The sequence below is a fragment of the Letharia lupina genome (assembly GCF_014066315.1).
Source record: "Letharia lupina isolate WasteWater1 chromosome Unknown contig_11, whole genome shotgun sequence".
NCBI classification, from domain to species: Eukaryota; Fungi; Ascomycota; class Lecanoromycetes; order Lecanorales; family Parmeliaceae; genus Letharia; species Letharia lupina.
This window is the reverse complement of record NW_023502980.1, coordinates 1,306,080-1,316,811: the sequence shown is the minus strand read 5'-3', so window position 1 is coordinate 1,316,811 and position 10,732 is coordinate 1,306,080. Positions and strand designations below refer to the sequence as shown.

General features: G+C 42.4%; 2 protein-coding genes across 2 annotated transcripts; one reads left to right on the top strand and one right to left on the bottom strand.

The window, feature by feature from the left end:
- Positions 1-2,849: 2,849 nt before the first annotated feature.
- On the top strand, positions 2,850-5,239 carry HO133_000975 (uncharacterized protein; the record flags this gene model as incomplete). Its single annotated transcript, XM_037291908.1, has 8 exons — positions 2,850-3,035; positions 3,088-3,751; positions 3,809-4,005; positions 4,062-4,602; positions 4,653-4,796; positions 4,864-4,958; positions 5,013-5,083; positions 5,134-5,239. 8 exons carry the CDS (start codon positions 2,850-2,852, stop codon positions 5,237-5,239), a joined length of 2,004 nt encoding a protein of 667 aa, XP_037152270.1.
- A 413-nt stretch (positions 5,240-5,652) lies between these two features.
- On the bottom strand, positions 5,653-10,259 carry HO133_000974 (uncharacterized protein; the record flags this gene model as incomplete). The annotated part of the gene is made up of 5 exons (XM_037291907.1): positions 5,653-8,100; positions 8,150-8,788; positions 8,844-9,048; positions 9,101-9,698; positions 9,752-10,259. 5 exons carry the CDS (start codon positions 10,257-10,259, stop codon positions 5,653-5,655), a joined length of 4,398 nt encoding a protein of 1,465 aa, XP_037152269.1.
- Between the last annotated feature and the right edge of the window lie 473 nt (positions 10,260-10,732).

Genomic DNA, 10,732 nt, shown 5'->3' with positions numbered 1-10,732 from the left:
AGCTATTTATCTTATAAGCTAATAAGCGATATAAGCGAGATCTATTAATAAGCTCTAAGTACTTTTACTCTTATAAATATTTATATTAAAGCTACGAAGTATAATAATTATAATCTCTATTAAGATTATCTTTATTATATTTAAAACTCTAAATATAATTTCGATAAAGCTAAGAAAATTATTATAAAGAAAATATTTTCTTTAAAAAAGATTAAGAATACTTTATTAGAGATTAAAAAATAAATAATATTAATATTAGATATTAATATAGAATAATTTAAGAATAAAAGAGCTATAATATATAAGATAAGATCTAAAATAAAGAATACTTTAAACGAAGTTAAATTCTTGAATATAATCTCTAAAAGATTAAAAGTTAGAAATTTAAGCGATAAGATAATAATTAAAAAAAACCCGACTTTTTAGTTATTTATTTTTAAGAATTTAGATTTAGAATTAGAAGTTAAGAATTTAAATATTTATAATAATTATATATATATAAAAAAGAAGATTAATTTATTAAAAAGTATTCTTTTAGAAATATAAGAAAAACTAATAGCACTATTAATAATAATAAAAAGAATTTATAGAATAGTTACTTTACTTTTAGCTTAGTATAAAAATATAATAAAACTTATTAAAGACGCTATAAAACTTTTATCTTTTTTAAATAAAAATAATGAATAAGTTAAAGAAAGAAAGAATAATATCGAGAGTATTAAAGATTATTAGAGTATTAATAAATTGTTATTAAATAAAATTCTCGAAACTTCAAAGAATGTATAGATAACCTTCGTCGAGAAATATTTAAATTTAATAATCTTATTATTGATTTATATCTAGAATAAAATGTCTAATAAGAAATTCGAGAAATAGAAGAAAGAAAATTAATAATAATTAACTAATTAAACTTTTTATTTTCTTATTATTATCTTTACTTTAATCGCTAGTTTACTATTATCTTTCTCTATATCTATTACTTTTATTCTCGATATTACTTTAAATTCTATTTATTCTTTAAAAGTTATTACTTTCTTTATTTCTAATTATATTTTAATCTCTAATTAGATATAAATTATTTCAATCTCTAGTCAAAAGCGAGCTACTTTAGATTCTATCCGAATATAAAATTAAGAATTTTAAGATTAAAAAAAGCGCTTAATCTATACTACTATTATCGAGTTTAATCTTTTCTATCTTTAAATACTTTTATATCTAGACCTTTATAACGTATTTCTTTTCCCTTCTATTCGAAAAGAAATATCTTTCTTTTATTCGATACTTACTACTTTAAATCTATTCGAAAAGAAATATCTTTCTTTATATCTTTCTTTAAGAAATATTTTTCTAAAGAAAAGTCTAAGGACGTTGCGACTTTTTATAAAAGAGAATAATTATTATATTTTTAATAGTTTCTAGTTTAGCGTAACTTCTAGCCTAACGTAACTTAGCGACTATTTTCTTCAACTTCATTTCTTTATAGCTTAGAAGAATTAATAAACTACTATTATATTAAGAAACGTCTTTCTTTTATACGTAAAACTGCTTTCTCAAAGTATATACTTACTTCTCGTATCCGTAATCTTAATTTCTAGCAGTTTCTAGTCTAGCGTAACTTCTAGCCTAGCGTAACTTAGCGGCTACTTTCTTTAATTTCGTTTATTTATAGCTTAGAAGAATTAATAAGCTATTATTATATTAAGAAACGTCTTTCTTTCATATGTGAAACTGCTTTCTCGAAGTATATACTTATTTCTCATACTCGTAATCTTAATAAATCTCTATAAAATACGATTTTATTTTATATTATTAATATTTATAATAGAATAATATAGAGCTAAGCTAGAAAATGTTAAATTTATATAGTTAATTAATTATAAATTTAATAGATCTACGTCTTTTAATTAGATATTACGAGTAAATAAATTAACGTTCGTAATTATTAAAATCTCTTTCTTTTTCTCTATTTTCAATTCTTTAATAACTTTATTATTTTCTATTAAAAGTTAAAATTTTTTCTTTTCAATTATAAAACGTAATTTGCGTATTTTAAAAATTTAAAAAACTTAGAATTTAATCTTATTATTATCTAAAGATAAGAATTTAAAATATAAATTTATTAGATTTACTTAACAGCTCTAATTAAAAAAATAGATATATATTATTTAATTTTAAAATAACTTTTTCTCTCTCTATTAATTTTTTTAAATTATTATTTTAAATTATAAATAATAGTTTATACTTCTTAATAGTAAAAGAATTATAAGATTTAATCTTATAATTCTATAAAGATAAAGAATTCAAATATCGCTTATTAAAGCTCTCTTATTAAATTTACTCGATAGCTCTAATTAAAGAAATATATATATATTATTTAAACTTAATATAATCTTTTTTAGTTTCTATTAAAACTTTATAATTATTTTTTTAAATTATAGAGTTTAATTTATACTATTTAATAATATAAAAACTATAAAATTAATCTTATATTTCTTTAAAGAAAAGAAATTAAAATATCGCTTATGAATTTAATTTATAGGCTTAAACTTGTAGCTACTTATATCCTATACCTTATTAATACGAGTCGAAATATTCTCCGCCTACAATTTTGCCAAGACTTATTCGGGGAGGGTTGGTAAAAACTCCCTGCCGACCTTAAAGTACTAAATCGGTAATACGCGATATGTATGCGATAGCCGAGGGGGCTGGTATTGTAATAAGGTACTCGTACTGGACCTACTGGTCTTCTAAATTTAACCGAATTGATCTAAGCTCAAGCAAGCTCTGCCTCAAACCACCAGTAATACCCTTTCAGCCATTCTTCAAATCACTCTATTACACAACTAACCATGGAGCAGCGGGATTCGCTTGAGCACTCCTCTTCTGAGAATCTTGCCCTACAATCTACGCTGAATGGATCTGGATACAATGGTGGAAGTGAGGTGCCGACCAGCGGACAGACAACGCTTGCGCCACAGCCCACCCTTCCTAACAATGAGTCCTCCCCCGTCGTGGATAGCGTTCTACAGTCTGATGTTGGTCTTCTGGGTTGGTTCTCATATAAGTGACCTGGACTAAAGGTTGTAGATTGGCATCAACACTCTGCTCGCCCGTCTAAAGCAGAGCGTTGCATCGGCAAGGGAATTTGCAGGTTTCTTGAAGAAGAGATCTACTCTCGAGGAGGAACAAGCGCAGGGCCTCAAAAAGCTGTGCAGGAGTAGCCACGAGTCGGTAAAGCGACCCGACAACAGACAAGGCTCTTACGCCCAGAACTACGATGAGATTCTCGGCATCCATGACCGCATGGCAGACAATGGTGTTCAATTTGCGCTGTCCCTCCACCAAATGCATGAGGATCTCCATGATCTGGCCGCAAATATGGAGCGCGGTCGTAAGCATTGGAAGCAGAACGGCTTGAGCGCAGAGAAGAGGGTGCAAGACTCCGAGTCATTGATGGAGAAGGCTAAATCCAAATATGATTCGCTGGCTGAAGATTATGACCGCACTCGAACAGGCGACAAGCAATCCGGGCGAGTCTTTGGACTGAAAGGGCCGAAGTCTGCAGCCCAGCACGAAGAGGATCTGCACAGAAAACTCCAGCAGGCCGACTCTGATTATTCGTCTAAAGTGCAGAGCGCAAAAAACCAGCGACAGGAGCTGGTCAGCACCATTCGTCCTCAAGCTGTCCGGGCGCTTCGAGACCTAATAAACGAGTGCGACTCTGGCTTGACCCTCCAATTGCAGAAGTTTGGTATGTTGCAGGCACCGTATTCATGCTCAGAAATTCGATTGCTAATCTTCCCCCCAGCTTCATTCAACGAGAGACTTCTCCTAAGTAACGGACTCTGCGTTAGCCCACTCAAGGGCCAGAGCAATGATCTGGGGTCGCGGAGTCTACGCGATGTCGTTTTCCAAATCGATAATGCAAGGGATTTAAATAACTACGTGTCTAGCTTTGCTTCCAAGGTTGGCAACTCAGGGGAAATCAAATACGAGCGTCACCCAGTAGGCATCTACGTATCTCAAACTTGAGTGGAACCAGCGTACTGATAAACTCGCAGACCCTCACGTCTCCACAACAGACCGCATCTCCTATCAATACTCGTACACAACCCATGCCAAGTCAACAAACTTCAACATTCAGCTCTTCGGGACAGGCAAGTCAGCCGGGGTTTCTGCAAGGTCAGAGCTTTTCCCAGGCCTCGGCACCGCCGTCAGCTCCATCTGGATCTGTTTCGAATACTGTGCCTCAGAATGGCATGAATCGCTCACCGCAAGACCAAAATTTCCCATCAATGGGTGCTGGCGGTCCCTCGCAACTCCCTTCAGCTCAGACGGCTGCACCATTATACTCGCAGCCTCCGACACCCATCGGCATGGGAGCATTACAGAACAACAATTCCAGTACCAGCCTTCCTGCTTTGAGGCCGGTTTTTGGTCTTTCGCTTGAAGATTTGCTTAAACGAGACGGCTCCGCTATACCATTTGTAGTCTACCAGTGCATCCAGGCTGTTGATCTATATGGCCTAGAAGTCGAAGGAATATACCGACTTTCTGGTTCTTCCGCGCACGTTTCAAAGCTCCGATCAATATTTGACAACGGTAGGCATTTCATCATGACTGACTGGCAAAGCCGAGCTGACATTCAACAGACTCAAACCAGCTGGACTTCCGCAACCCGGAAGCGTTCTACCACGACGTCAATAGCGTCGCTGGCTTACTAAAGCAATTTTTCCGAGACCTGCCCGATCCCTTGCTGACACGCGAGCATTACCAAGGGTTCATTGAAGCCGCACGTAAGTATCAACCGATAGTCCGAGGTTCATATTTGGCACTGTGTTCTGACAAGCTGTCGGGTGACAGGCATCGATGATGATATAACCCGCCGCGATTCAATGCACGCTATTATCAACAGTCTACCAGACCCAAATTATGCTACTCTTCGAGCTTTGACGTTGGTGAGCATGCCCTTTGATGGAGCGACGAGGTGTTAAAGATGCTGACTTGAGTAGCATTTGAATCGAGTACAGGAGCACTCTGCCGTAAATCGAATGAATGCTGGAAACCTGGCCATTATATTCGGGTACGCTCTAGTAGACTCGGACGAGAGAAATCAACTGACAGTCTCTCTAGGCCAACACTTATGGGCACAGGCCCGAATGTGGCGGATGCTGGATGGCAAGTTCGGGTCATCGACACAATCTTGCAGAATACCTATCAGATCTTCGACGACGATTAATTTAGAACACAGTGGCGTCCATGTCAGACCAAATTGCTTGCCCATCTTCCTAGCGATCTTTTCTTCGACCGAATGCCAAAGCCTATGGTTGACGATTGTCTCTTGAGAGATGCATATCCGCCATGTTGCGTTTGCATTGATGTCAAAACGTAATAATGTATTTCAAAAGCCTGCCTCGAAGCATCCCATATATTCATGAAAAGACGACTTTAAAGCCTGTGAGATGTCGCAGTAGCGACTGCCACCAAAATGGCTTTAGCCCTCGCCAACCGCTACCCAGATGCGCTCATTGCAGAGCTGAAACGCCACTTTCAATAGAACTCGAAACGCTGAAGCGAACCCAACCATGTCATGGTATCAGCGTCATGTCATCTATTCATACATCATCCAAGCATATGCCAAAAAAGGTCACGCTATAAAACAGATTTCCTCGCCCCGAAAAGCGTTAAGCTAAGACTGGTATCATTTTCCGTGGAGACGGGGGTTGCATCTTGCATCATTTCCCATCTCCGAAGTGAGTATGGCTGCATCGTCACGCCCTCGGACTTTGCTTCAGCGATTGTCGAGGGCTTTGTAAGTAGTTGTAGCCATTCACTGTTGACAGTCTCAGGGTAGCCGAAGATGAACCGTAAGCGCGCATCCTGACTGTGATGGTGGTCACGAAGGGTGCGAATGCAGCGCATTCGAGTGTCGTCGGAGAGGGAGTCGGAGAGGAGAGCGAGTGTATCGAATACGTAGCTGGGAAGAGTTGGATGGAAGGTAAGGAACGGATGTATCAGGAGACGACTGAGGGAGATAAGGACTTGAAAGAGGGCGGACTGAGAGAATCTTGGGTGCTGGATTGTCGACTGGTGGATGATGAGCAAGGAAATGAGAACATCGATACACTGGCCCATATGGTCTGAGTCGATCTCATCATGATCGTGCTGATATTTATCCAGCTGGTGCGAAGAGCAAATCAATGAGAGTCCATCTGCGATTTGGTCAAGGAATGGGGACGTCTCGGCATCTGATACACTGAACCCAGCTGCTTCGACTATTGCAGTCAAACCGTCGAGCCGCGTCTTGTCCCCGTGGCACATCGATGTCGCATCTGTAACAACCAAACAAAGTATTTCGGTCTCAGCCTTCTCTCGAACTGAAGCCGCTTGTGGGACAGGCAGTTCGGAGACGAGGCATGCCCACAACTCAACGCGGCCAAAACTTGAAGCGCCGTTCCGCTCTACGATGATATCTGACAAGGTATCCTCAGCATTCTCCAAGGATCCGGTATCTGACAAGATTGCCCTCAACTGCAACTGGACGAGGGGCACGTTGAAGTCACTAATGCTGTGTAGAAGCCCCGAGATCCTATGGTGTCGACCAAGGTTCGAGGACTCTCCTAGCTGATCCTGATCCTGGTCCAAAACTCCCCCAAAAGCTGTTTGTAAGTCAGTATTGGGTAAAGCGGATGCGACTACTCTTGACATGCTGGGCTGCTGTAGCACGAGAGTCTGTATCAGGTTCCTGACCGAAAGGTCTCCAACTCGAGCCCGAGCGCGCGTGCGCAAGGGAGCTTCCGTTGCTCTGCATGTCTCTACAACGACACTGAGTAAGGTTGTAATCGAGGCCGAAGACACGCGAATGAGGCGACGAAATTGATCAAGAAGCCGGTAGCCTCGGTAGTTCACGATGGGCATCGGTCCAGAGCTGGCCGTAATCACCATATCCAACATCTCAAAGGCTAGAGTAGCCCGATCATTTCGGTGGTCTTCAAGAACGAGAAGCTGTGCGGTAGAATCCAGAACTACCTTCAACGAGACGACTTTAGAACAAATCATTGGTGGTAATATTATCCCCAGCTTTGCCTGAAGATCGGAACGCAGCCACTTCTGGAGCCAATCTTGGAGCCAATCTTTGAGCAGTGCGTCGAACGTCTTTGGACCAAATCTGCGCAGCCGAGCGAGCAGCCGCGAAAATCGGATACCTAATTGACTTGACTCCTCGAATGATGTTTCTAGATGGCCAATTATTGCGCCGAACATTCGACTTAAAGTTTGCTTGTCCATACTGGTCCCTCCTGCGAGTATTTGGTCCATCTCGTCCGCAAACGTTGGTTCGGCTGATTGCGCTGCTTCAACCATATTGTCCGAGATGGGCGAGAAAGCGACGACAGATGATCTGGGCACAAGAGCCAACGTATCGTTTCGAAGCCTTTGGACTTCCTGAGCCGCGTTGGGAAAGCGGCTAGCCAGGTCAATCAGCGATTCAAGAAAAGCATTTTCAACAACCTCGGGGCCATGAGATTCTTCCACCCGTTGATACAATCTTCGAAATGTATCATCGGCAGCACCTATGGCGTTGAACACATCATAATACTGGTTGACTGTATCGGTGACAGCCGTCAAAATAGGCCCTTGCACTTCATCGGACAATATATTTAGGACATCAGCGAGGATTGCGAAGTCTTCGAAGTCTTCGAGAATGCGTCGGATGGCGTGGAATTGTTCTAAGGTGACGAGACAAAAAGTGACTTTATCTCTGTTTGGCTGTTTAGTATCTTCAGATGCCGAATCAGTCCTTCCGAAGACTTGGAGGCGTGAAAACAGGGTTTTGCGAATCCACAGAGCAACGGCAGACTTTACCGTTTGACTCAACAAAGCAAATTCATCACAGCCTGCTCCCGAGCCAGATGAAGCATCCCAAAGGAAAAACCCTGGGACCTGGCTTAGTATTTTCGCCTTTGCTGCAATGATCATGTCTCTTTCTCGCTCAGCAGGAACTCCTAGCGTAGTCAAAAGCATGCTTCGTAAATTGAGAACGTGAGATGGCAGGCCCTGCAAAGGCAGCTCAAATAGCAAGTAGACATCGCATGGACGCTCCTGGATCGATCAGCTGGTGAAATGATGTCATGGAGAGATATGTACTCACCATGTTAGGGTCATGATAACCATCCAACGTTCCACGAGCGATGAGCCATTGTAGATACTTACTGACAGACAGGTGCTGAGAACGAAAAAGTTCAGCAAGCAATCTGTATACGTCTCTCTTCTGCAAGCCCGGAACATCTGGACTTGCAGCCAAGAAATTCAATATTGGGCCTTGAAGATCGACGCCTTTTCTTTTCCAGATACGGAGTAGACGTGCTGCAGCATATGCCCTAAAGCGACCGTGCCTATAGACGCTGGACGACCACTCGATGCATGTTCGAACAAGCAAGTCATAATCGCCGGTGACCCGCAGGCACGCGCCTGCAATTTTGCCAATGCTTTGGTGATCGTACAAGCTGTCCAGATACACTATGATGGTCTGTCTGTGAGATTTGGTCGCCTGACTACTTCGGTTCAAAGAGCGGTTGCGGAGTCTCCAATTACGCTTCGAGAGGCTGTCAAAGGTGGATTGCAAACGGCTTTCATTTTTGTCCAGACACCTCTTGATTGCGTCTCCGTACCTGCTCCAGCAAGCTGGAAGGATGAAGCACGCAGGGGCCGAAAGCATAACAGTCTTGAGAAGCTTGGCGAGTTGTTTGAAGACTGTGTCATACACTTCGTGGGTAGTTGTTAGAGATGCCTAAGACTCGTTTAAGTCCTGCTGCATTTCTGTGTGAGCCACAATGATGACTTACCTTGTCTAAATGCTTCGACAACGCTTCAGCTAAACGTCGTCCACGTTGTCTGTGCTGGAGAATATCTTGCTGATGTATCTGCATGACCAGGAGCCACATAGGTAGAGCATCTAGATCGCTGTCTCGAAAGGAGGCGATCAGCCAGTCAAGGTAGTGGTCCCGATCGAGAAGATGCTCCGAGTAGAGGTGTGTAATCAGACGCAAGCTGGTTACTCTGGTCAGCACAAGGCTTGGACCCATGGAAGACTGTGCTTTACCCATAATTAATCTTCGATCTCCAGTCAGCACTGCCACAAAGACCAACGATAGACTCGAGAAATTGCTCGACATTGGCTGTCCAGTCTTTGATCCATTTGGCTTCTCCACCAACGGTAAAGACACCGCCTGTTCCTTTCCTTTTGAACGCTCGAATTTCGTTGGCCCCCACGCATTTGACAAGCCAGATGGCTCTGAACGTAGGGATATCTTTGCTTAGGCAGTGGTCCAGGAGTATCTTCCCTCGAATGCCGTGCGGAATTGTTCGACTTAACCGTCGTAAAGGGATTGAAGGATTTGCAAGATCTCGGAGCCAAGCCTCCCGCTTCGTGTCGGTCAGAGTCACCCTCGGTGGAGGCTTGAAAGTAGTGTTCGTGGTAATGGTGCCGTGAATCTGCCTCTGATCGAGCGCTGAGACGAACAAAGACGACAAGATTTGGAGGCCAGATTTGTGCTTCAGGCTAGACCAGACCGATGGTCTAGCAGTGTTGGACTCGTTCTGGGAGACGGGGGATTTGTCGTAGAAGCCTTGTCTGGTGGTTAGCTCGTTAAGGACATCCTCTGCGTGACAGCCCGTCCACGGGAAGAAGTCTGCAGGCCCTAGAGTTTGTGAGTAAGCATACATGCCTTCGCACAAGACGAGGGACACTTACCAGCTTTATGGAACCGTGGCGCGAAGGAGGGAGGTTCGGGAACATAGGGTTTGACTGGGACGACGTCTCTTGCAGTGGCTCTCTCGATAGCCAGCGCGCGACCCTGCTGGTTGCCACCAGGTTGAGGGTTTTTACCAGGGCGAGTGGGAAATAGGGAAGGTTGCTGTTCTTTATCTGCACTCTCTTTTCCCGGTAAGAAATCCGCGCTCTTTATGAGAGGCCTACCCTTTTCACTTATCGCAGCATTAATGTCCAAAACGCTTCGTAAAATTCCACTCGTCTTTCCGATTGATTCTGTAGCAGGATCTCCGGTCTTCTGTCTCTTGGAAGCAGGCTCGGAGGCATCCTGGGAGCTTGGTGGCGCATTGGGCGTTGGGTTGAAAGTCTGACGCGGCCACGTTCTGGAAGTCTGCTGAAGGTCGTGAGAGGCTGTGCGAGTGGGAGGCAGTTGAAAGGAGCGATTGCCGGTGAGCAATGGTGGCTCAATGCCCGCAAGATTACTCGTCATGGTTCAGTCATGTCGGCCGAGACTCGGGAAATAGAGTTTCTGAGGGAGTTGGGCATCATCGAATCGGTGGGGTAGGGATAGAAGGGCGCAATGCGGACAGAGGAGCAGAGGATGTGTAGGAGGTAGTATAGGTCAATTATTGAATATGATGATGGAAAAGAAGAGGAAAGAAAGGTGTTCTATATAATTAGTATGTCAATACTCTAGTACCTTACCTATAGGAAGAGTGGAAGTTGGGGGCACATGTCGAATTGGTGCGAACATGGGTTGCCAGATTGGCTCTCTCCGTTTCCGCGGGCGGGAACTCGGGAGGCTTTGCTCCGTACTTTAAGGTACATCGATATATTGACACTAGCAGTGTATGTAGGGTACCGTACTTTACTTTAGTGTAATTACCCCGTTCAAGCAGGACATTTAACATGCTGGCTACCTTCACGGCGTTGAAGACCAATATTAAATTGACGACGGATTGA